General features: G+C 48.0%; 1 protein-coding gene across 2 annotated transcripts in view; it reads right to left on the bottom strand.

Annotated features, from left to right (window-relative positions):
* The window catches only part of LOC139048140 (G patch domain-containing protein 2-like), a 133,100-nt gene that overhangs the window by 79,261 nt on the left and 28,066 nt on the right, over positions 1–25,773 (bottom strand). The window contains exons 3-5 of one of the 2 annotated variants that reach the window (XM_070522648.1): positions 21,100–21,315; positions 4,477–4,700; positions 1,144–1,217 (exon numbers count right to left, since the gene is read on the bottom strand). In XM_070522648.1, the coding sequence (XP_070378749.1) occupies positions 1,144–1,217; positions 4,477–4,700; positions 21,100–21,315 (514 nt within the window). The remainder of the gene's footprint in view (positions 1–1,143; positions 1,218–4,476; positions 4,701–21,099; positions 21,316–25,773) is intronic. The other variant, XM_070522649.1, reaches the window with a different exon arrangement.

Below are 25,773 nucleotides of genomic sequence, written 5' to 3'. Positions count from 1 at the left end.
TCGTCTTAACGTACTGAAGCAGCATCTTCTGATCGTGCTGATCATGCCCCCATCTGTTTGTCTGTTTTTTTTCTCTCTGTTTCCATTTTCTCTGCTGTGGGGCGTGCAATGGTAGGCATTGACCAAAGGATAGGCAGCCTGTTACTGCTGGGCTCTGTTCTTTGTTCTCTCTGTCACCGTTCACCGCCACGCATGCAGGGCGCCGCGCCCTGCATGCGTGGCAGCTCAGAGCGCTCGAATCTGCAGTGGTCATCCAGCGGGCGCAATATTAGAGTGTGTGCGCCGCGAGTGTAGCGAGGAGACCACATGTTGCATCTGCTGCTCACACTATATCCAACATATTGTTAAAAGTAGTATAGCTATAAGTGGGTTCTACTGTAGTGCTATGTTTTTTTTAAATCATCCATGATTTGTGAATGTGAGGTTTCTTGTATATTGCTATCATTTGAGAGCTGCTGTTTATCCTGTTTTCTTATGCAATACTTCTCGTTGCGCTTGATTTCACTGCACCGACTTCCTGTCTTCGCAATGCAGTGTTTTGTAAATAAATATAACTTGCAAAAACAGCCTTTTTGCTACTTCGGTGACTTTGTCAAGTTGGCAGGTTATTGTTGGTTAGCCTAAAACAAAATGCCTTAGCTGCAGTCATTCAAATGTGAACAGCAGAGTGCATGGTTTTAATTGATCCTAGTGGAAAGTAAGGAGCGCAAGGTTGTATAAGACCAAGTTTGATGTGTTACTAACACTGCTTGTCACACATCACAGTTGGTTGTCCATGTTTGTGCCCTTTCGTTCCTCATTAGGTTGCTGAATAACCCTGCACTCCGCTGTATACATTTGAACGACCACAGATGGTACTCTTGTCCTTTATTATCGAAAAAAAAACTTGCAACAGGCAGATGCTCCAAATGCCTGTGATTCGACAGAGAACCAGTGCCTGAGCTGTTTCAAGGTGGCATCACCAGCTGCCTTTTGTCCCTTGACCTGGCTTCCACTTGTGATTGATCTGCTGTCCCAGCAATGCAATTTTCACCGATTCACTCGACTTTACATTTGTTCCCTTTGGTGGCGCTTTCAAGCATGTTGGGAATGGAGTGGAGCGCTGCAACTAATGTGCAAAACAAGAAGAGGAAGAACCAGTACCTTCACGGCCTTCGTCATTTGTCAGGATGCCAGCATCACTCTCGCTGCTGCTCAGGCTGCTACTGCTGGCCTCACTGCACAATGGAAGAAAGCAATAGCAGATTAACAACACAGTGGCATGCACGCACCATGAATGAAAAGAAAAAAGGAAGTGTGTACAGAAGCAAAATAAAGGGCTGAATCATCATTGCCCTCATAAGCCTATTTACCTCTAGCTCAAAACAAAAGCCTCTGCCTGTTTCATGAGAGCAATCCAGTGTATGCCTAGAGTGTGCACACATGTCTATTTTTTTTCAGTGCGCTGTTTCATTGTTTTTCTTATTATTAATAAATTCATATCAACTAGCCATTTGTACTACATTTCTTCCAACCAGTGTTAGACAGAGAGCATAAAAAAGGCAGAGGCAAAGGGACAGAAAACATTACTACTGCAAGAAAAAAAAATTTACCACAGAAATATAGCTATCATTGATTAAGAGAAAGCGTTTGATTCATTCGAAACCTCAGCAGTCATGGAGGCATTACGGAATCAGGGTGTAGACGAGCCATATGTAAAAATGCTGAAAGATATCTATAGCGGCTCCACAGCCACCGTAATCCTCCATAAAGAAAGCAACAAAATCCCAATAAAGAAAGGCTTCGGGCAGGGAGATACGATCTCTCCAATGCTATTTACAGCATGTTTACAGGAGGTATTCAGAGACCTGGATTGGGAACAATTGGGGATAAGAGTTAACGGAGAATACCTCAGTAACTAGTGATTCACTGATGATATTGCCTTGCTTAGTAACTCAGGGGACCGATTGCAATGCATGCTCACTGACCTCGAAAGGCAAAGCAGAAGAGTGGGTTCAAAAATTAATCTGCAGAAAACTAAAGTAATGTTTAACAGTCTCGCAAGAGAACAGCAATTTACAATAGGGAGCGAGGCACTGGAAGTGGTAAGGGAATACATCTACTTAGGGCAGGTAGTGACGGCAGATCCGGATCATGAGACTGAAATAATCAGAAGAATAAGAATGGGCTGGGGTGCATTTGGCAGGCATTCTCAGATCATGAACAGCAGGTTGCCATTATCCCTCAAGAGAAAAGTGTATAACAGCTGTATCTTACCAGTCCTCACGTACGGGGCAGAAACCTGGAAGCTTACGAAAAGGGTTCTACTTAAATTGAGGACGACGCAACGAGCTATCGAAAGAAGAATGATGGGTGTAACGTTAAGGGATAAGAAAAGAGCAGAATGGGTGAGGAAACAAACGCGAGTTAATGACATCTTAATTGAAATCAAGAAAAAGAAATGGGCATGGGCAGGACATATAATGAGGAAGGAAGATAACCGATGGTCATTAAGGGTTACGGACTGGATTCGAAGGGAAGGGAAGTGTACCAGGGTGTGACAAAAAGTTACGTGGGGGGATGAGATTAAGACGTTTGCAGGGACAACATGGCCACAATTAGTACACGACCGGCGTAGTTGGAGAAGTATGGGAGAGGCCTTTGCCCTGCAGTGGGTGTAACCAGGCTGATGATGATGATGACTACAGAAAAATTACAGTCGAACCTCGATATATCGAACAGCGTGGTGATCGCAAAATAGTTCGATATAGCCAGAATTCGATATATAAAATCACGTAGAAAACGAGTCAAAAACTAGCACAAATCAATCAATGAACCAATCGTGGCGCAATAGATACTCACATGAAGCTTCAAACAAAGCATTTATTTAGTTCGCTGAAAGTACTGAAGCAGCGTAGCCTTTTTCATATTGGCAACCACGTGCTTGACCACGGCGTCCTCAACATAGTCCAAACGGTCCACAAGAGACAGTCCAGTGCCTTCTATTGCGCCGCAGTAGCGGCGTACAACGGCCAAAGCAGCTACAGCCTCAGGTGCAGTCGGGAGCGGGGCAACATCAGCGCTTGCTGGATCAGCCTCGGCAGCGTCTTCGTTTGGCCGCTCAGCAGTGGCTTCTGCCGTGATCTCCAGGTCTGTCAACTCCGCCACTGTTCCGGTGCTGTCGTCAGCGCCAACGAAGTCCTCAATGCACATGCTGTGTGGCTCAGCACCGACAAAGCGCTCCAACTGGCTCCACGGCCGCCTCGATCACGCGCGCACGGCGAGGCTTGCCGTGCACGCGTGATCGAGGCAGCCGTGCTGGCTCCAAGCCGCAGCGTGTGTACGCCGCTACGTTCGAATGGCGCCCTCGGCGCAACCGATGTGGGCAGCTGTCGTACGCAGCAGTCTGGAACGCCCATCGCGCCGCCGCTATCTTCGAGAGTGTTGCGGGAAAGCTCGTCTCCTGTCAACAGAGCGCACTTGGTCTGGGGCGGCGGAGTTCGATATATCCAGTTTACATCCGGCCCCGTTCGAAATAAAGAATTAAAAATGCGTGCAATTTTTCATGTGATATAGGAAGTGTTCGATATACGCAATAATTCGATATATCCGTGTTCGATATATCGAGGTTTGACTGTACAATTAAATTGTATTTTGTTTTTGTTCTTTTAACAAAAAATACACGTTTTTATATGTTCATTTTTTTCTTGCTTCATCTCGAAGGAGCTGTGCTGGACAGTTTGTCATTTTCTAGTAGTAAAGATTTCAGCAGCCAGTTCCAGCTGCTACCGCAAATTGCCTTTAATTTTCCTGCATGTTCTTTCTTCTGCCTGGATTTCTCCCAATTTATTCATTAGGTCACGCCACGTAATTCTCTGCGGCCCTTAAAGCCATTAGTGATGAAACTTCACTTTGATTAAATTGCTTATAAATGGGTAGCTTATACTACTGCAGCAATGCTCTCAAAGCTGCAGGGTTAGTAGTTCTGTATTCTTACTAACGGCCTGTGATGAACAGTAGCACCTAAGCAGATGGGGACCTGGTGGCTGACAGATATGATGCCAGCACATCACCTCCAAGATGTTCAGTGCACCACAGGCACCACCTAATCTCAGGGGTCGTATGAAGAAGCCACGCGAGTTTCGACATTCTAGGCCTAGCATTGCTTCCAGTGACTAATTGTAAATTTATGGTGTTCAGAAATAGTACGATATAACGGACAATTTGATGTGAATGGTTTTCATATAGTTGGCTCCAACTGTAAGTTGTGCTGAAGATTTGGAATCTGCAATAAGAAAATGTGACCCTGTGAGGTCACATTTCTTGAAAAAAAATTTACCGTTAGAGGGTTAATACAGGACGCATTAGTATCTTTCGTGGAGAATGCAAGAAGTGCTAAGCCTCACTTGCCTTCGTATCATTGGCTGCTACATAGGAAATGGAGTAACACAGCAAAAAACACAGCACAGAAGACAAAGGCAAATGGGTACCACCCACCCATGGTGAGGCTTGGCTTCCTCCAGCTCCATGTCGTCGCAGCACTCAGAGGAGCGCCGGTGGCCGACTGACTCAAGGCTGCGTTCGCGCATGCTGCGCTTGCGCTTGCCGCACAGGCTGCCCACAGCTGCTCTCGCAGCTGGGGGGCCACAGAGCTGCTGCGATCCTCCCGCCGTGCACTGGGTGGCACCATCGAGTGAGGCAGCCTTCAGCTGAGACGATGGCTGCAGTGGCGTGAAAGGAATGAAAAGAAAAAGACGCTGAGATTGGCCGGTCTACCCTATTCTGTCATCACCACATTCACTCTGCTCCATGTCCACTGCAGGACCAAAGGGGCTTGTCCAAAAGATGTGAACACATCCTTATCTCACATCAGTGGGCTACATCTTAAAGCTGTAGATTTCTTCCTCTTCTTACATCACCTAACGCTCTGGAATGGCATTAAAAGCAAATAAAAAAATATCTTTCACATCAACACCGATTGGCGAGCATTTACCTGGATAATTTTCAGTTAGGAAGACTACAATTTCTTCTGAATGCCACATCAGGAAGGGGTCTTCAAGGCGAACTGAAGATAGTACATGATACAAAAAGGTTGAGACAATGTAGTGCCACGTTCCTTTTTCAGAAATAATGGCTCAAAAAGGTAATTCCGGCTTACGTGTCTTAGCACTAAAAAATATGTCGAGGTGGACTGGTGTCGAGGTGGATTACCCTTGGATTGCTTTACTCCCGACACGAGGCGCTCAAGACCAAATTGCTCAAGCAATTCAATTGCGTTTTTTTTTAAGTTGGTCTTTCTTTGAAACAAAATTTTTGTCAATAGCAGTTTTAGCTCTTTGTGCGTACAATTCCTCAGGAACAACAACGAAGAAACCTTCTTTGTCTGCAGTAACCAACCTTAGCTGACGCTTGACGAAAAAACGCTACACCCCAGATAGGAGACGCCAGGGGGCGCCGAATAGTGCGGACGCGCAAACATCGGCTCCTGCTTTTTCAAATGATCTTGGTGATTTTTTTGCCAAATCCTGGAAAATTGTGCATCATTCGACGCAGTATGTAGCAAGGGACCAGCCCATACCGGACTCTTGTCGATAGGTGAGCTCTTCGACAATTTGAGAGACTTTGAACTACCAACCAAAGTGTTCATCGGCTCGCCCTACTGGACGCAGCCTAGTGTCGGCGCGGCGTTTGTGGTAAGCCACGGCCTACTCGGCATTGTGGAGCGAAATGCCTGAAGTTGAGATGGTGGAAGGGGTCGAGATCGACCCCGCCGAAGCAAATTGCCCGGGCTGGACCACAGCAGTGGGCAGAAACAAGAAGGCTCGACCGGAGACGCCGAAGTCGACGGCCAGCACGGAGACGCACAATAGCGGGAAAGGTGGCCGCCGCACGGCCACCCGACAGAGCGCGATGAAGCAGCTCGTGAATGCCTCAAGACTCCCGAAAATGCCTCGGGACCATATACGCATCATCGTCAGACCAAGAGGAGGCCTTGACGTTAAGAAAGTCAGTACCATTCGATTAGCCCAAGCTTTGGCCATGGCGGCGGCCTTAGCTCCGGACGAAGTTGGTGAAGACATTATATGCCCCAACGCTGCTCAGAACATTCTGGTCGTTTCTACGCCAGTGAGGAAGAACGCATGTGCCTACACGTCCGTTCAGCAGATACACCTCAGGGAAGGCAATTACGATGTGGCAGCTTATTTAGCCGCCTCGGACAACACATGCAAGGGAGTCGTTCGCGAGTTCAAGTTAGAGGGCTACGGGCACTCCGCAGGGTGCAGTAATATCACCCCTTCTTTTCAATATAGCGATGAAAGGCCTCTCGGAAAAACTGGCTAGGGTCGAGGGCGCGAATCATTCGCTCTATGCGGACGACATCACCGTTTGGAGCGGTGGGGGGTCCGAGGGGGCCATGTAGCGTGCCCTTCAGGAGGCCTTGGATATTACGGAAGAGCACTCAAAAGGGACGGGACTCTGTCTATCACCCTCAAAGTCAGAACTACTGCTTTATAGACCAGATCGCAGGGGCAAGAGGCACTCTACCCCTCTCGAACAAATTCCTATTAACCTATACGCTGAATCTGGCCAGATGATCCCTAGAGTCAAATCGGTCAGAATTCTAGGTCTGATCCTAAATACAAAGGGGAGCAACAATCAAACTATTGTCCGCGCCAAGGCAAAAACGGAAAACATGCTCCGATTAATCACAAGAGTCTCAAACCGCAGAGGCGGCCTCAGTGAGAGCAATCTCTTTAGGCTGTATCATGCGTTCCTCATGAGTCACATAAACTACGTAGCATCGGCGCTCAACTGGTCCCGCTCGGAGAAGGCCAAAATTGATGCGCTGATGAGCACCACTAGCACCAGCATGGAGAAGCTCCTACAATTATGGGTTCACAATACCCTGACGGAGGTAATCGAGGCACAAAGAACGGCACAAACCATCCGCCTCTCGTCTTCGAAGGCAGGCAGAAGCATATTAATGTCCGCAGGTCTAGTCCCCATGGCAGTCGACGAGAATGCCATCATCCTCTCTCACACCGTTAGGGCAACCTTTCAAGTTAGCCCTTTCCCTCGTAATGTACACCCCCAATATAATGCAGCTAGACGCAAGGCACGAGCCCGCTCTCTCATTGACCTTACGCACAAAAGCCTGCAATTAACTACCTACGTAGATGCTGCCAGTATGGGCGCACAGATTCATTTGTAGCTGCTGCAGCTGAGTCTCACGGGAAAATTCTCAATGCAGCTTCGATAAGACACATCACGGTAGCGGCGGCTGAACAGGCTGCCATCGCGCTAGCTATGAATGACCCCTCGCGGCCTTACATCTACACTGACTCGAGATCAGCCATACGAGCCTTTCTATCTGGACTAATCTCGAAAGAGGCGGCGGCTATAATCAAGCAAACACCACCTGATGCTGTTCACACTATCGCATGGTTCCCGGAGCACATGGGAACCAATGTACATCCCAGCAAATCCAACCCGAATGAGCTAGTTCATGACCAGGCGTGAGGTCTAACATTCCGCAATGGTCCTGATACGCTAAGCAGTCGGGATTGTGAGCATAACTCTGATCCTCTACTCTCTTTTAATGAAATAGTTAAACACTACCAGCTTGGGCGCAGGCAATTCCCGCTGCCACACCCACAGCTAACTAGACCACAATCTTCCACATTGAGAATGTTACAAACAGGATCTTTCCCTTCGAGAGGAAAGTTTAGCCGCTTTGCTCCGGACATCAACCCACACTGCCCCGAGTGCAATGAAGAGTATTGCTCGTTAGCACACATGCTCTGGCAATGCTCTGCGTTAGAAAACGCATCTTTTAATAAACAAGAGGACTGGGAAGAGGCCCTTAAAAGCGGCGATCCCCAGGACCAACTAAGGGCTGTCTAAAGGGCCCGCAAATGGGCGGAGAACCATGGTCTTCCGGCCCCAACGTGGGAGCGGCCCGCAACTACGACTTAGTAGTTCCTTAGGACCTCAATAAAGTTTGTTGACTGACTGACACCAGATAGGTGGTCTGACTCACAGGGCTGAGGTGCTGCCCTTGCGATCACATCAACGCACTCAGTCACACATCTTGGTCGAAAGTCTTCAGTGACCCAATGAGAAATGGACCTCGACAAGCTGACCTTTCGCGAAGGTGACAAATCAAGTTCACAGGCAAACTTTGGTCCCTTGCGCAGAGTGTTTTTGATGTTTCCTGCGAGTTGTTGATTGCCGAGTACAAACACTTTTCCTTGGTCCCGTGTAGTCCTACCCTTCTTCGGTAACGAGAGACGAGCATGGGCCCATTGGAATTTCGTGGTTTCCTCCGCGATCCTAATCCATTCCCAAAAGCGTCTTCGTTGGCCTGTCGCACATGGTGCTCTCCCGCAAAAGCACTTTTTGTATATAGTTGAGAGTTAGAGCTCGTCCTGTCTGCTTCTAGTCTCTGTCTGTCACTTCACGCTTCAATTCAATATTATGTTACCGTACCAACTTGCCCAACTTTCTATCCTTTTGCATCACATTCAGAATAAGCTTACAGGCTCTCAAATGTGAAAATGAGTGGTCAACATTGACAGAGGTGAATAGAACACGTTTGTATTTCCGTATGTTTGACAGCTTCAACCACTTTGCAATTCTTGAGTGTTCACCTGTATGAACCTCCGAAATTTCTTTGAACAGAAAATAAGTCAATGTTTCTTGCTTAAGACAGGCTGCACCTTTCCCCAAACTTTTCGACAGTTCCAGCCACACACACAGGATGCATTAAACTTGCCTTATGGTGCAACAGCTAATTCAGAGCTCGTGATCTGTTCAAAAAGAACTCTTGCCTCACCAGGTCTGGCCATTTTGAACTGACAAGCACAGAGCATACATTGCGTGATAACGATCATGTCTGAAAAGTATTACATTGCAACGCGCCACGGAAAGATCTGAAATTTCAAACCGAACGCCGTTTTTCTTTCTCCTCGCGGCCACCCTGTTCCAAGCCGGACGGTGACGTAGTCGCGTCCCTGCGCAAGAGAGATGTACTTCCGCTTCGTCTGCTTGTTTCCACGGTCATGCAGTCATGTGCACAGGTACTGAAACTATGCCATTTTCTACCATGTTCCAGCACATGATCATGCTCTGCGATCCACTTGTTCTGCCTCAGCATTCGTGTAGCACTGAATTATACCGCTAGTCATGTGTCCTTGTGCACAGGGCGCAAAATCGTTTGCTGCGCGACACGATAACAGCTCACACGCAACGCTGCCTGGGCAAGTGCGCATCGCCAAGGGGGGGAAAAAAAAAAGGAGAAAAATAAAGTGAAGGCGGGGCGCATGCATATGTGTCACGCGATCCTCGAGGTCCGGCATGGGAGAACGCAGGGAAAGAATTTCGCTTGCGGAGGCTAGGCGGGACGAGTGAAGAGGGAGTCTCGCTATGCAGTGGAGCCCGCCTGCTGAAATCATGAGTTCGCGGCACTGAAATAGTATTGCTATCTCGGCTATTAATGAGTCGACTTGAAAATTTTTTTCAGCAGAATGCTCCCTAGAGGACACGGTACAACTTCCAGCGTATAACAAAAATTTGTTATGGGGCCTGGTCAGGGGCCCTTTAAACGCTTTTTGTATGTATTGCTATGGCGTTATTTTTCGCGAAGTGTTTCTCTTTTTATTGCACATTGGAGTATACGAGCATGTATCTCAGGACATATGCTTACTGTACTTACTCGATTCTAACACGCTCTCAGTTGTAACGTGCACCCCTTTTCTGTGACCAAAACAAAAAAAACAAAGGCCCTGTACAGTACCGCGCACCTCATTTTTTCATACAGAAATACAACTTTCTCTCATATGCAAAAACAGATTTACTCCCAAGGTACTAAAGTTCCGATGAATAAAAATGTTTCAGGTTCACCTTAAATGTAAAGCATCGCTTGCGATAGCAAATTAGTAGACAGCTTTACGAAGTAAGGATAGTAGTCTAATTGGCCACATAAACTTGTTAACATTCGCTTACTAACTAAATTAACAAGAATGTTGTCACGTGTACACAAGCAAACATGAACACGTCTCACTCGATGACCGCGGAAGCTAGCTATCAAAATGCTGGAGTGAGGAAGTAGGGTAGTACAAGTGAGCAAATTGACCTTAGTTCTGCCTCTCGCTTTAACGCAAACTAAGCGACGAGAACACAGCATGATGCACCTAGACGTGTAGACTCTGTCCCCATTGGACATCGCTTTAAAGATACGAGTCGCGTGGCTGCACCGTACGCAGCAGCTGATAGAGCAGAACGCCTCTCCTTCTGTTTGCACCAGTCTTGCAGACAAGTTTAGGGGACTCCAAATGCTTGTGGTGCGGCCTGATTTCTGTCCGTCTCCGCACACGTGATCACTTTCATTTGAATTGTGGCATCACGATGAACTTGACGTGCCTTTGCCGTCAGCACTTCTATACTGATACAGCAAACAAAAGCAGAAAACGGGAAGACAGACGGTGGACTAACCTAAGCACATGTACTACAGCAGATGGAGGAAGCTATGGCAGCTAGACTCGAAGCGCATACGAGGAGGCGATATTGAGATGCTGATGGCGATATAATAACGCAGATTTAGGGTCACACTCCATCCTAACGCGCATGTGATTTTTGGGCCCGTTTTATCGTAAAAGAAGTGAGCATTAGATTCGAGTAAACACCATAACTATATAATCAAAGAGGGGCGGAGTGAGAGGCAGAGTTTATTGCAAAGAGACAAAGTATTGCTCATCTATTGAAGAGCTTAGATGAGCCGCCATCGGCTAGTGTGTCTGTAGAACAAAAAAAAAGGAGTGGAGATGCCAAAAAAGTAGACCGCGTAACTAGACTCGACAATACTTCCCGCAGACTGCTCATGCCTAATTCTGCCTAACATATGCGCAGGGCAATCAGTAAGCAGTCTTTCCAAGCTACAGTTTACAGTACACCTCTCTTAAGAGCTGAACCTTCCCCTCTCAAATACCCGCCTGCAGTGACATGGAGTTGTGAGACCACAGCCGAAGCAGGACACTTTTGGTGCTTTATTTTGGCAATGCTAACCAGTTTCAGGCAGACGGTGAGAGGATCTCACAAGCTCAACTAAGATTGTCTACATAAGTACCTGTTTCTGAAGTCACATTGTCAGGCACAATGTCATAAGCAGCAGCGTCTGTTAATGCTGCCATATCTTTGGAAATAAGGAAGCCAATGTGGATTCGAAGCAAAAAAATGTCGCAGTTTCACACAAAATGCAAATCATTGATAGCAATACCAAAGTATTTGACTACACAAAGTAAGGTCTGTGGTTTTACCAGCTGTATGAATTGCAGTAAATATTTATTTACTAATTAAATTAACAAGACTGCTGTCATGCGCACACATGGAATATCTCACTCAATGACTGTGGACAAACATTGTGATATTCCTGGCATCATCACAAGTGGAACCAGGGGTGAGCACATTTTCTTTCCTGCTGCCTCTCGCTTCAACATGCCTACCATACTTTTCTGCATATGCCCCATGCCCTCAATTACAACAGCCCGAAAAATAATATTAAGAAATATGCACACATATTCTGTGGAAATAACTGCACACAACAATGCTCAAACTCGTCCATGTTGTATCTTTGGCCATCGGCTCTATTCTACTTTTCTTTGGCAATGCTGATAAAGATGGACTTCCACGACGGATGTGATGGTGGACAAATCAGTCTCATGAAATGTGATGTGAATCCAATCACTTCACAGCTGGCATTCACATGACAGAGGATGAGAGTGGACGAAGCAGCCCTCACATGGGCAATGGCAACGGAGCAAATGCAACCAAGCCGCCAATCCCAATGGTGATTTAGCTCTCCGCTGTGTTGTGAAGTGCCTTGCGCGGATCGAGATAGCGCCACGGGAATGGGTGACGTATGATCACAGGATACGCAAGCTGAAATTGCTATTTGCTCTGGCACCGTGTGCGCTGTTTGCCAGCTACTAAACGCCAACTGCAAAGAGAAGAATGGGCAACCATGGAGGAGGGAAGAAGGGTGCTTCAACATGTAGGATTGGGATGAGCGTAGGGTTCCCTGAGAGAGAACGAAACTTTGAATGGAAAAGGAACCTTGCCTTGAGGTGTGGTTTCATGGCAACGCAGTGCATGCTGCTGTGAGGCCACACCTCAAGGCGAAATTGGCATACAACCCGCAACGCTACTGTATTGTTAATCTTTTTTTAATTCTTGGTGCAGATTATATATACGCGCAAAAATATGGTAAGGTCACTGTCATACAATGCTGTGCTTCGTTATGGCATGGAAGAATTTGGTAAGGTGTGTTTACACTTGAGCAAGGACAACTTACCAAATTCATCCGTGACACAGCAGCCAAGGTTGATCCGAATAGGTCCCGAAGCTTCGGGCAAAAAGCTGTTCTCAACAAATTGTCACCAACATCAGCAAGGGTGATTATGGGAGCAGCGATTGAAGTGCGACTACGTTTGGAGGAAACAAACATTGGGAAAGAGAGAGAAGAAACTTTATTAATTAATGACCGGCAGTTTCGTTGTGGTGGCCTCAGATGGCGGCTCCAAGTCCTTGGACTCGGGCGGCTGAACTTTTGAGAGCCGCCTCCCAGCGGCGGTGACGCCGATGGAGAAGGTCCCCGGCGGGCCCCGCAGCTGGGGCGGCGTAGGGGAGAAGCGAGCTCGAGGCTTCCCGTACTGTGGTAACGGCCGCGATTACGGCCGCGATTACGGACGCGTCGCGAACGGATGCGGTCCCATTACCGTGGTTGCCGGCACATTCCCAGAGCATATGTCGCAGCGTTGCTCACTGTCCGCAAGCTTTACAGGCATCTGTTGGATATAAACCTGGGTAGAAGTGATGCAGGACCGCGGGGCTAGGGTAGCTGTGCGTCTGGAGCAAGCGTAAAGTTACGGCCTCATTCCTGTTTAACTTGTCTGGTGGTGGCGGGAATGTGCGTCTTTGGAGTCTGTAGTGTTGGGTGAGATCTCTGAACGTGGTCAGGCGATCACCCCACGCCCATTGTGATTCTTGTTGCCGCATTTCTGTTGTAGTGTCCCAATCAGGCAGATCCGATGCCCCGCTCTCGGGGGCGGAGGCGGCGGCCACATAATCTGCGGCGGCTCGGCGTGTGAGACCTCGAGCCGTGGCGTGGGCCGCCTCGTTGCCCGTGAGCGGGACATCGGTGTGTGCCAGGGTCCAGAGGAGGAAGACTGTAGAATTTTTTGGGGTTGCAAGGGCAATGACGAGTCGCCGTCGTCACAAATTTGGAGTATGCGGACCACATCCCACGAGACGCGACCGCGTGCGAAGCCGCGGATTGCCGCCTGCGAGTCGCTGATCACGATTGCAGCGCTAGGCACCGTGGCCAGTGCTATGGCTGTTGCGGCTTCTTCGGCCGCCTCCGTGTGTCCCGTGGTCACTGCAGCGCTCGCGAGGCACTTACCCGTGCGGTCTACAACCGCGATCGCGTGTGCACTTTTCACTCCTTCATATCGTGCAGCATCTACGTACACCACCTCGTTGCTGTTGCCAAACTTCTTCTGAAGGTCTCTTGCTCGTTTGTTGCGTCTCGCGGCGTGGTGCGTCGGGTGCATGTTTTTGGGAAGCGGCGGGATGATCAGGCGGTCGCGGACCGAGGCCTGAACCACCATCTTTTCTCCATGCTGAGTGTGGTACGCGATGCCGAGTGCCTCGAGGATGCATCGACCTGTCTTTGAATTAGATAATCATTCGTACTGCGCAATGTCATGCGCCTCGATTAACTCGTCAAGTGAGTTGTGAAGCCCGAGCTCCAGAAACTTGTCAATGCTCGCGTTGAGTGGAACGCCGACCGCCCTCTTAGAAGCCTTTCGTATCATGCATTCGACCTTGTTTTTTTCGCACCCTATCCACCTAAGGTAGGGGGACAACATACGTTATGCGGCTTATCGCGTACGCCTACATGAGACGGATCACGTAGTCTTCACGCATATCATTGTGTCTATTCATGATGCGACGCAAGAGTCGGATCGTGTCATCTACCGAATGACGAAGTCTTCGCACCGTCTCTCCGTTATGGCCATTTGCCTGCAGGTGTAACCCCAGGATTCTAATTTTGTCTACGTGCGGTACGGGAGTACCATCTGCCAATATAATACGTATTTTGGAGTATTCCCGTTCTTCGTCGCGCAGGGTTTTACGACCTCTCCTTGTGGGTTTGTAGATTAACAGTTCAGACTTGGTAGCCGAGCACTCGAGGCCCGTTCTACGCAAGTAATTCTGGACCGCATCTACACCTGCCTGTAGCGTTCGCTTGACGTGACCGTCACATCCTCCCCCGGGAACCCAGAGGGTGATGTCATCCGCATATAGACTATGATGCAATCCTTCTACTTCTGTTAATTTCTCGGGTAGACCGAGTAGAACTAAATTAAAGAGTGATGGTGATATGACGGATCCTTGCGGCGTGCCGGACGGACCCGTCTCAAATTCCGGCAATTCCTCGTCGCCAACGACGATGCATGCACGCCTGCACGCGAGGAAATCTCTAACGTAATTATACGTTCTTTGGCCAAGTCCTAACGTTTTAATTGTTTTTAAGATTGCTTCGTGTTTAACGTTATCGAAGGCCTTTTTAATATCTAGGCCGAGGATTGCCTTAGTGGAGCTGGTAGTGTCGTCTACGATCTGGTGTTTAAGCTGAAGCAATACGTCCTGTGAGGAGAGGTTGCGGCGGAATCCTAGCATGGTGTGCGGGAACGCGTCACGATCTTCGAGAAAGTCGGTCATGCGGGTGAGAACTGCGTGTTCAATGACGTTGCCAACGCAAGACGTAAGCGAAATCGGTCTTAGATTACCGAGGCTAACTTGCTTGCCGGGTTTTGGAATCATGATAATGTGGGAAGGGAAGGGAGCTCCCTCGCCAGCACTCATTGACGTAGGTCGCGAGGCGGGAGATTGACTCGTCGTCTAGGTTACGGAGAGTCTTGTTGGTAACCCGGTTCGGGCCGGGCGCCGATCGGGTGTTTAGTTCAAACAGGACTATCCAAATTTCTGCTTCGCTAAATTCCGCGTCCAATTTCTCGTTTGCGCCACCGTCGTATTCGGCATGTTGGATGCTTTCGGCCTTCTTAAAGTAACGATCACGTATTGTTTCGAAGAAGTTATGACCTTTGTAACCTCTTACTAGTCTACGAGTCTTGTGGCCTTGAGCGGCCCTAGTTTCCTTCGGATCTAATAGGTGCCGAAAGAGGCGCCAAGCGCTCGACCCGGCTATCTGCCTCTCGAGGCCGTTGCACGTGTCTTCCCACTGTGCCCTGGATACCTGGAGTGCGTGTTCTTCGATCTCTCTGTCTAATTGTGCTATGCGTTTGCGCAAAGCCTTATTATGTCTTTGACATTTCCATCTCTTTAGAAGTGCTCGCTTTGCTTCCCACAAGTGTAGCAGCCTGCTGTCAATTATCTCAAGGTTCGCCTCGGGCGGAACTTCGCTCGTTGCTGCGTCTACGTCCCTTCTGAGCGTCTCGGTCCACTCGTCTATGTCCGTAATCGGCTCGTCACCTCGCCCCGCTTCTTCTCCTTTCTTGCGGAACGTGTCCCACTTCACAAGTTTGAGTTTACGGCCTTTGCTTACAGGGTTAGTCCCACGACCGCTAGGGCCCGTGCCTATCGTCATCTCGATCAGCATGTGGTCACTTCCTAAATCTTCTTGCGTGTTTTGCCAGTGCGCTGTCGTTACATTCGAAATGAACACGAGGTCGGGTAGCGTGTCGACACTCACGCTGCTCCCTCTGCGTGTAGGATCGGCGGGATTCGCAATCAGTTCAAGCCCGTGGTCTTGCGAGTCTTCCCATTGGGAAAGAAAAAAATGTTTTTAATTAAAGCGAGACAGAGTTATATTCATCCAATGAAAATAAAATCCCTACGAGTAAAGAAAAGACAACTACATTTTATTTTGTTATTAGCAATAAATACCTTTTTTTCAACACCCATCATGAGAAAGGGTGTTGAAAAGCGCGCTTCTCATGATTGCAAGTGATAGCCCCCATCACTCATCAAAACGTCGCTATCACATGCAATGCAATACAGGCGCACTCGTAAAGTTCACCTTTTACAGTACGCTCCCCTCACATGTTGTGCTGTTTTGCTTGTCGACATTTCTCTGAATTTGGTGATGCAAGCAGCTTTATTGTTTCTGAACCTGTCCAGTCAAAAGTAGGGAGTTACAACTGCCAGATAATCATTTAATTTAGTTGTTTTTGTGCGACTGTGGTGGTTGACGGGCTTGGCGTCCGACGATAGGACCAGCATTCTACACCTAAAGCCTTCACCACCCACCAAAGAAAGTATGCTTTGTGCAGGGGTGCGATTTCGACACCTCTACGGCTGGCCTTTTCCTGCATCCCTTCCGGCGCTGAAAGTTCGAAATGCCCATCAAGGAAAATGGTGGGGTATCTGAATGTACAGCTCTAATGGTAAGCCACCAAAAATTCGCGCCTTTAAGAACAAAATGAATTACTTCTGTTTTTAACGGCTATGGGGTCATAGTATTTTTTTTCCCTCATGTTCCCTAGTCACACAGATGGCACTAAACCCCATGAACCGCCATGTTTTGAATGTATGGGCTTCTCTAGAAGCTTTGCTGCCAGGTATATTTATCTTGCAGCAGCTGCATTGGTGCAATTACACTAAAGAGTGCAATGTTACAGCTTCGGTCACACATAAACAAAAACATATTTGTATGATTCTACATGACGTGGCACTGCTGTTCTAGCATGATGCAGATCAAATGAAGAGCCGGAGAAGACATGCTTGCGGAGTGAAGAGGTGGATATCAATATTAAAGAGATACCATAAAGAAACATTGAATCCGTTTAGTATACCTGAAGAGCTGTGCTTTCATTTACTTTGCAGTAATAGATTGATTATTAGAAAAAAAGTGACGGTCAAAGTTTCTGTTTTGAATTTCTTGCCAGAGCTCCAGGGCCGATACATCAGTGGGACGTCACCAATTGCAAAGTATTCTTTTGCATTTCTGCCATCGTGGTTATGTAAATGTTTGCAAAACTGCCTAACTTCAGTCTGTCTCTTTTAGAATACAATTTAGTCCCTCCCTGCTAATAAAAATTTAACCGAGCCAGCAGACGGTGTCAAAATCTATGATGGTGAAGGCATTTCAAGGCAGCATCACCACCAGTCTTTTGTAATCGAGTTTTTTCTGGCTTACCAAGCATTTTCTTGTGGTAAGAGTGTCTTTTTTGGTAGTGTGGAAGGCTAATTTTACTAATGTATCGGTGAAATTTAATTTATTAGTTAACTTCGTAATGTGTTAGCAAAATCATTTTCTCTTTAGTGTACATTCAAAATAAGTTTTCCCACACCTCAAAGGCTAACCGCAAAAAAATTTCACTTTGGATAAATTGTTTCAAACTCAGTAGTGTATATGCACACTCAATTACTGATTTTTTGGACACGCCCGATAATTCCACCATGTACCTCACAGCGCCAATGCAAAAGAACGGCTGTATTTTGGATGCTGAAACCCTTCACAGTTTGAATTCCCAGACCTGTTGCCATGACCACAGATTTGAAATGGCATTAATCAAAGCCACCATGGCCATTTTGATTATCTCACCGCCTCGAACCAGCCCCCTTGCACTCCGATCCACTGGCAGCCGTAGCCACCACTGCACCAAATGCTAGGCCTAGCTGCTTCGACATTTGTTATTAAGGTTGCTGCTGCTCTGTGCCGTGTATATCATTGAAATAATTAGCTGCTGTCAGCAATGGTGCGAACACCAGCCTCCCCATCCTCACTGATGACTTTGAAGTACAGAAAGCGTGGTAAGGGTCAAGAGTGTGGGGATCGAGGTGCTTTCCTGCACCTAGTCCCCCCGTCAACACATGGTGGTTAGCTCGAACCGCCCGCCATGCCAGTGGCAAGCTCTCTTCCGCCAGGCACTTTATTGCTGCGGCAGGTGCTCACAGGCCCGCAACGAGCCAGTTACATGGGACCTCTGCTCCCGCATCTTCTCCTTCTCACACTTGGTAAACTGTTACAAGGTTAGCCCAAGCACGGGCTTGAGGTGAGCTTTTGACAGCAGGTGCCATGACTGTCACACTATGTTGTATCTTGAGTTAATAAACCTGGGTTTGTTGATGTTCCGATTCAATAGCCTTCTCTGTGCCACGTCAGAGAATCAACGAACCCTGCCGTAGCGCCTGTGTGCATTTCAGAGTGGAGAAGCGCCGTGCCCTTTTCTGACTGTCGGTCATAGGGTGAGCCTTGAGCAAACCCGTCTCCGCATAACTGACGCCCAACTCAGTTTCGGCATGACATCAGAGCAGGCCTCCTCATGGCCCTGGTTCCTGCTTAACCCGCTGGCTACGGACTTATTGCCCTATGAAACGGAGGACCCTGACAGCATGAAGTAAGTTCGCCTTATCAATTCTTCGCTTTTCAGCCACCAAGAATGATCTCTTTCTTAGAGCACCCTCTGGTGATGTCAACCGCTCAGATGTGTACTCTAGCCCTAGCCAAGCTAGCCATGCCCTTGGCTGTTTGAGATGCGTGCGGAACAGCTGTCTACTAGCCCCTTCGATGTGCCGTCCACACTCAGTGGCCTCTTTTTGTCCCAAGCACAGTTGAGTGCCTACAGTGCTGCATCGGAACCACACCACTTAGATGTTGGCACGAATACACTTGCTGGCCTCCTTCCTCCCTTTGTCCCAAGCATTGTGCACTGTGCCATCCACCGTGTGTGAGCCACCCCGCTTGCCCAGTTCATTTCCTTTCCCTGCCTCGAGCACAGCACAGTACTCAATACAATGCAGCGCAGCAACCCCACTCCACTGCTAGAATAAGCCTGCTTGCTCCAAGCGCCTTTCCCAGACAAGTGTGCTGCGTCGCAGCCCATCCACTCTGCCGTAGGCACGAGCTCGCTCACTGGCCAGTCTTCATCTAGAGTGGAGTTCGATGTCCAGTGCACCATGGCTGAGCCTCCCCGACTTGCTGCTGGTGCAAAAGCCCTCGCTGGCCTATCCTTGTCCCAAGAGAAAGGCTAGTCAATATCGAGTGAGAGCCTCACCGCTCAGCCAAAAATGTCGTCATGCTTTCCGACTATTACTAGCCTCATGCACAGTGGAGTGACATTCCCAACGAGCATGAGCCACCCTGCTCTGCCATCGATCTGTTCACCAGTTGCGTGAGGCCTCATACACCTTCTGGAGCGGCAACTAAGCTCTCCTCCTCGTTGCCAGTCTGTTGCTGACCATGTGGGCTGCTGTCCCTGGTCCTGCCTGCCATGGCTGGTGCAGCCTTGAAGGCCACTGACCTCTCGTGCCAGCCTTACTGCCTCAGCTGCCGCTCCCAGCCACCAGTTTGCCAAATCAAGCTCAAGCCCCTGGCCGAGTGTGGACACACTGGCTACCACTGCTAACCAGGCTGCCAATCAACCCAGCCTGCTATTTCTGCTATTGCACAATCCAGGGAGCCCAGTGACTTTTGCAGTGGCAAGTGGTGTTTAGCTCTATCTACAGGAACTGTTGGCCCATGGCAACATGGCAAGCACAGCTAATGTACTGGAGCTAATTTCCAGCACAAACTGCGCTTCTCCCTCCCAGCGTCGAGTCACCGCACAAGCACACATGACTAAGAGACAAAAGCAGGGAGGAAGCGCGCCTTCTCCCATTGTGCACGTGGCACCCAATGTTGAGAGCAGCAGGGGCGAGGGGAAACAGGGATGGGGGAGGGTTCTACTCTGGCTGCAACTGCACATGTGGTGGCTGCACGCGGTTGCGCAGCCACATCTTGAGAGCAATCTACATTGAGGGCAGAGTCTACGTGCGCCGGCGACTCGTACCTTTATGCGTGCTGTGTGCGTTCTTGGCGCTCACTTCGTGTTGAAGCGATAGACAGCGCGAATGTCACTTTGCTCGCTGCTGCTGCCACGTTTCATACCACCAACATTTTGACAGTGAGTTTCCACGGTCACGGAGTCATCTGCGTTCCCGCTTGCTGGTGCACGCGTGACACCATGCTTGTTAATTTAGTTTGCATACCTATGTTTACAAGTTTATACGGCTGATAAAACTACTATCCTTACTTCGTTTAGCTGTCTACTAATTTGCTGTCACAATTGGTGCTTCGCGTTTCTGGCAAAAGTGACATTTTTTTTCAGACTGCCCGATTTTTCCGGCATTTTTGTGGCCTCCAGGAAGGCTGTAAAATCGGATGTTGACTGTCTATATACAGTTGCTGATGGATTTTTTAGACTCCAAAAATTTGGACTTGATGGATATTCCGGACTGCATAAATGCACCGTCAGGGTTGCCATAAAGCTAATTCATTTTCACGACTAATTTTTCAGATGAATTTAGGCCCTAAAGTTCGATTTTCTGGGCTAAATCACTTGTTCCAAGCCACGTTACCCAATCTTGGAAGTTGCCATGTTGGATTTTCTGCTGGCTTCACTTCCAGTGGCCCACCCTAAAGCCTCCAAGATTGGCAGGCACACGCTTTAAATAGAGAGTGCAACATCCTCCAGTCTAGGAGGACATGCCTGCTCTTCCTTGGGTGACAAAACGCTCTATGGGACAGCACTTTTTCTAGTTTCTTTACTTTTTCGATCAGCACTATCGTCATAATCATAAGATGCGAAATCCCTTTTTCTTTTTAGCGATCTCCGACAACGGAAATTGCCAATGCGGTGACACTCTTGTAAGACTGTATACAGAGGCAACGTCACTCGCAAATCCAGGCAAATCTGATTGCTTGTATGAGGTAGGGCATTATTAGAGATTTTTCTAAGCTGCTTCCACCCTAATAAATTTTATTCTTTCGGGTGAACGAGTTTTTCAGGCTGTTCAATTTTTTTACTATTCTTGTCGGCAACTGTATAGCAATGTGCCAGGCAACCACAGTTTCAGCCATGCAGCAGCATACAAATGTGTGTTTATTATGCAGGATGAAAAAGCGACAGATACTGTACGCTAACCATGCCTCCTCCACCACTTTCTCTGCATTTTAACCTCATTATGATCACAATTTTGATTCAGCCTCATTCGTTTCCTTGCTCCTTCCTACCAGAGTTAAAACATTAGATTGAACAAGAACTCCTTGGTGTCAACCTTGTTGATGTCCGGCAATCCTTGGGACGAGTCCCCGGATGGCGGTTCCAGGTCGACGGCCATGCGCTTCAGCTTTCGCTTGCGTCTCTGTGGCCGCACTTCTGTGGGCAGGCAGTTCTCGTTGAGCGAGTCCGATTCGGCCGCATTGGCCTGCCGATGGCGCCATGCGCACAGTCGCTGGAGCAGGTCATCCGAGTCACTCTGGGGAGCATCCAGCTGCAGCAGTGAGCATTGATGGAGGATCAAACGATTCCGTTCAATTCATTTAGGCTACGTTCACATTTGGAAAGCAGCAAGCGGGCAGAAAATATTTTCTGAGCATGTCGAAGATGTTCACATTTGTTTCGCCCCCGCCGCGGCCACCACTGCCGCATTCGCCCACATCCATCTATCTGCACACGTTTGCTTGTGTGATGGCGCTCTTCATTGCACTAATTCAAGCGGTAAGTTCATTCACTCACCCATCCGTCATTAAGAATGATCACTTTGCCCAACTTCGCGTGTAGTCGGCATCTTTCTTGTGCCATGGAAGAGGAATTGTTTTGATACTTCTAGCTAGTTGTTCACCGGAAATGGGCAATGAACAATGGGAGAAGTGCACAACTGAGAAGTGGTGGCGGAGGTTGGTTCAACCAGCTTTGCAAAAAGGCGAGAAGGTCGGCTATGCCAACGCTTTGTTGCCGCACCTCCAGTCCTACAACGTTGCATCGTGAGTAAGTAATGCTGACCGACATGTCCTTGAAAAGCCAGTGATTCTTGTCTTAGAGCACAGGCTGGTTCATGATCACATTAATCAGCATCACAGCAGACATTTCTGGTGCCATGTTAAATTTTAGAATCAGATGTTTACAAGTTAGTACAGCATCCGGTGAAAAGAACGACTCCACTTTCCTGTGGCAAAAAAAAATCAGTCCAAGACTGACCTGGCTCGCCACCTGTTTTACCACCCATTTTGCCACCTAGGTGGGTGAATTTTTAAAAGTTTTTGCCGATTTCACCTGCTTCAAGACCAAGTGTGAATGCAGCCTTGCTTCTAGAAGTGCCGATAGGGAGACTGACCTTTTCTGCAGAGCAGTAAATGGAAAAAAATTGTACTAAATTTCTCGCAGACTTCGCATAAATGTGGTGCGCAAGCAGCAATGTTTCCAATGCCAGCGTACATGAAGCTAATCATAAATAGAATTACACATAATGGCTCCTAACACTGACAAGTGCCGTCTTCTAGCGTAAAAAAACTGGAACTAGAAGCAAGATGATTGATAGATCAGTGATATGTTTAAACTGCAAGCTTTTTTTTTTCCCCTGAAAGCTATTCTCATCACCAGCTAAATAGGTAAAAATTCCAATGACAATACTCATCAGCAGTCAAGAAATGGTTAACAGAGCTTAAGCAGCCAATCAACTTAATTGATGGCACACAATTTATAGCCATACGCACAGAGTGAAATTTTAGCTTACAGGCAAACTGCAACAAAATTTCACCATGCCTCATTATTGGTTATAAATGAGAAGTACATAGGGAACAGGGTGGCTTGAGGAAGGGATACTCTAGAATGGATCACATCCATGTCATTAATCAGGTAATCGAGAAATCGGCAGAGTACAATAAGCCTCTCTATATGGTTTTGATGGATTACGAAAAGGCAGTTGACTCAGTCGTGATACCAGCAGTCGTAGAGGCATAACGTAACTAAGGAGTACAGGACGCTTACATAAATATCTTGGAGTATCTACAGAGATTCCACAGCTACCTTCTCCACAAGAAAAGTAGGAAGATACCTATAAAGAAAGCAGTCAGACAAGGAGACACAATCTCTCCAATGCTATTCACTGCATGCTTAGTAGTAGGTATTCAAGCTATTAAACTGGGAAGGCTTAGGAGCAAGGATCAACGGCGAATATCTCAGCAACCTTAGATTTGAAGATGCCATTGTCCTGTTCAGCAACACTGGGGACGAGTTACAACAAACGATTGAGGACCTGAACAAAGAGATTATAAGAGTGGGGTTGAAGATTAATTTGAAGAAGACAAAGATAATGATCAATAGCCGGGCAAGGGAACAAGAGTTCAAGATCGTCAGTCATCCTCCAGAGCTTGTGAAGGAGTATGTTTACCTAGGTCAATTACTCACAGGGAACCCTGATTATGAGAAAGAAAAGAATAAAAGCACAGCATCGTCATTGCAAAACAATTTTAGGGATTTGTTTTGCAAGCTAGGGATTCTTTGGGTATTAATCTAGGGTTATTACGGCCTACTGAGTTGGCAACACTGTGGTGCTGCAGTGCCCTGTGGTCTTTCATGCTTCAACTCCGCTAATTCATGACGTTATGGCGACTTAGCACATTCAATACGTGGCTCACTTCGAACGACAAGCAATTTTCATAGACAAGAAGTAGGCAAACTCCACCGTGGCTCAGTGGCTCGACGTCCACGATTCGCGGATGGCAGGACCAGTTCTTTAAATGCGAGGTTGGTCAGAAGGGCTCTGTGGAACTCGTAGTGGCCTGGTACCATCCCCTAATGAAATGGTTGTGCAGTCTCTCGAAAGGACTCAATCTCAAACAAGCTCAAAGGTGACGTGATCTCATGTGATCACTTACAGAGATAGTTTTGCTTTCCCGAGACTCGGCCCGGTACCGAACCTGTCGAAGTATGCGGCCGATAGTTCTCTTGGCACTGAGAATGAGCTTGGCACAGTGCCAAAAACACTTGCCAAGGTAACTTTCCGTGCCGAGTCAAGTAAATTTCTCCGAAAGGGATCGCCCAAGGATGATGGCCAAGGAAAGCTGTCTCCGTCTCAGACGACAACGATAAGTGAAGAGAACTCGTTTCCGACTTTTCCGTTTTGTTCCGACTTACGCGGGTGTGTTGCACAGTGTCAACAACATTTGGTGGTTTGATTGTGCACGCAATGACGTTAGTGGCTTGCAGCCGGATGCTGCAGCTCTTGAGAGCGAGCTGATGCCCCGCGGCTGAGCAAGCATCCAGAAAAAGATCTTTTTTTTTTTCAACTGTGTAAATAAACATTTGCTCACACTTCCAATTAAATCCTGGGTTGTCATTTTTTTTCAAAATAATTTAACCTGCCTTCGTTGGAGCAGTGCACGTTCATGCCACAGACTTACTCAGACGATCTGTACCTCTTTTTCTCAGCAAGACTGAGCGTCACTGCCTAGATCCTTAGTATTTAGATTATATGATGGTTTTGCGTGGTCTCCCCAATGTCGTATAATTGGGGTTCCACTGTAATCATATACCATACCCTAGGGTCAGCTTAGATTTGAGGATCTTGAAGAATGTGCCAGTTTTTAGTTGAAATTTATAAATATTGTTACGTAGGAAGATGCAGACGAAAAGCTATGTACAAGTACATTTACAAGAAGATACGCTGCGCTTGGCCAAGAGGCAACAGCCTGCGCTAGCTTCTAATCATCGTCATTGTCTTCACACTGCTCGCCTTTTCGTGATCACATATATTGTTCCGTAGCACTAGCCCCGGCTGCAAAAGCGCCGTCACGGAGCGACTAAAGATGGGACTCGGAAGCAGTGTAGTAGGCCTTGAGCCTACTGACATGCACGACATCACTAGATGCCAGAGGAGAGGACGAGGTTGAACCCACAGGAGCTATTTCGTAAGTCACAGGCGTCACCTGGCGCAGCACGCGGTAGGGCCCTGTGTATCGCGAAAGGAGCTTCTCTGAAAGTCCGACGTGACGAGAGGGCGACCACAGGAGCACGAGTGCACCAGGCGAAAACTGTATGTCATGATGGCGTGCGTTGTACTGACACTACTGAGTGGTTTGCGAGGCCGTCAGTCGAGCATGGGCAAGCTGGCGTGCATGATCGGCGAGGGCGATGGCGTCGCACGCATACTCGCTTGTTGAGATCGCAGCAGGTGGAAGTGCCGTGTCTAGGGGCAAGGTAGGTTCGCGACCGTAATGTAGATAAAATGGAGAAAATCCGGCGGTGTCGTGCCGCGAAGAATTGTACGCAAATGTTACGTAAGGAAGGGCAATGTCCCAGTCGTGGTGGTCTTTGGAAACGTACTTGGACAGCATATCGGTAAGATTACGGTTTAACTGCTCGGTCAGGCCATTGGTTTGAGGATGGTATGAGGTAGTCAGTTTGTGTTGAATGGAGCAGGAACGCACAATGTCAGCGATAACTTTCGAGAGGAAGTTTCGACCACGGTCAGTAAGCAGCTGTCGCGGGGCGCCATGAAGCAAGATAATGTCACGCAAGAGAAAGTTCGCGACGTCAGTGACGCAACTGGTAGGGAGAGCCTGCGTGATAGCGTATCGAGTGGCGTAATCAGTTGCGACGGCTACCCATTTGTTCCCAGTGGATGACGTGGGAAAGGGACCGAGCAGGTCTAATCCAACACGAAAGAATGGTTTCACAGGGACGGTGATCGGCTGGATATGACCGGCAGGTAGCACCTGAGGTGTTTTCCGACGCTGGCAGGGATCACAGGCAGCAACATAGCGTCGAACGGAGCGAGTGAGACCAGGCCAATAGAAGCGGCGGCGGACGCAGTCGTACGTGCGGGTTACCCCAAGATGTCTTGCAGTGGGTGCGTCATGCATCTCAAACAGCACAGTCTGTCATAGCTGTTAGAAGAAGATCAGAGCAATCAGGGAGGCAGTTCCTTCGATACAGAATGCCGCGTTGG

This window comes from Dermacentor albipictus, chromosome 7, assembly GCF_038994185.2.
Source record: "Dermacentor albipictus isolate Rhodes 1998 colony chromosome 7, USDA_Dalb.pri_finalv2, whole genome shotgun sequence".
NCBI lineage: Eukaryota > Metazoa > Arthropoda > Arachnida > Ixodida > Ixodidae > Dermacentor > Dermacentor albipictus.
This window is presented reverse-complemented; position numbering and strand designations above follow the sequence as displayed.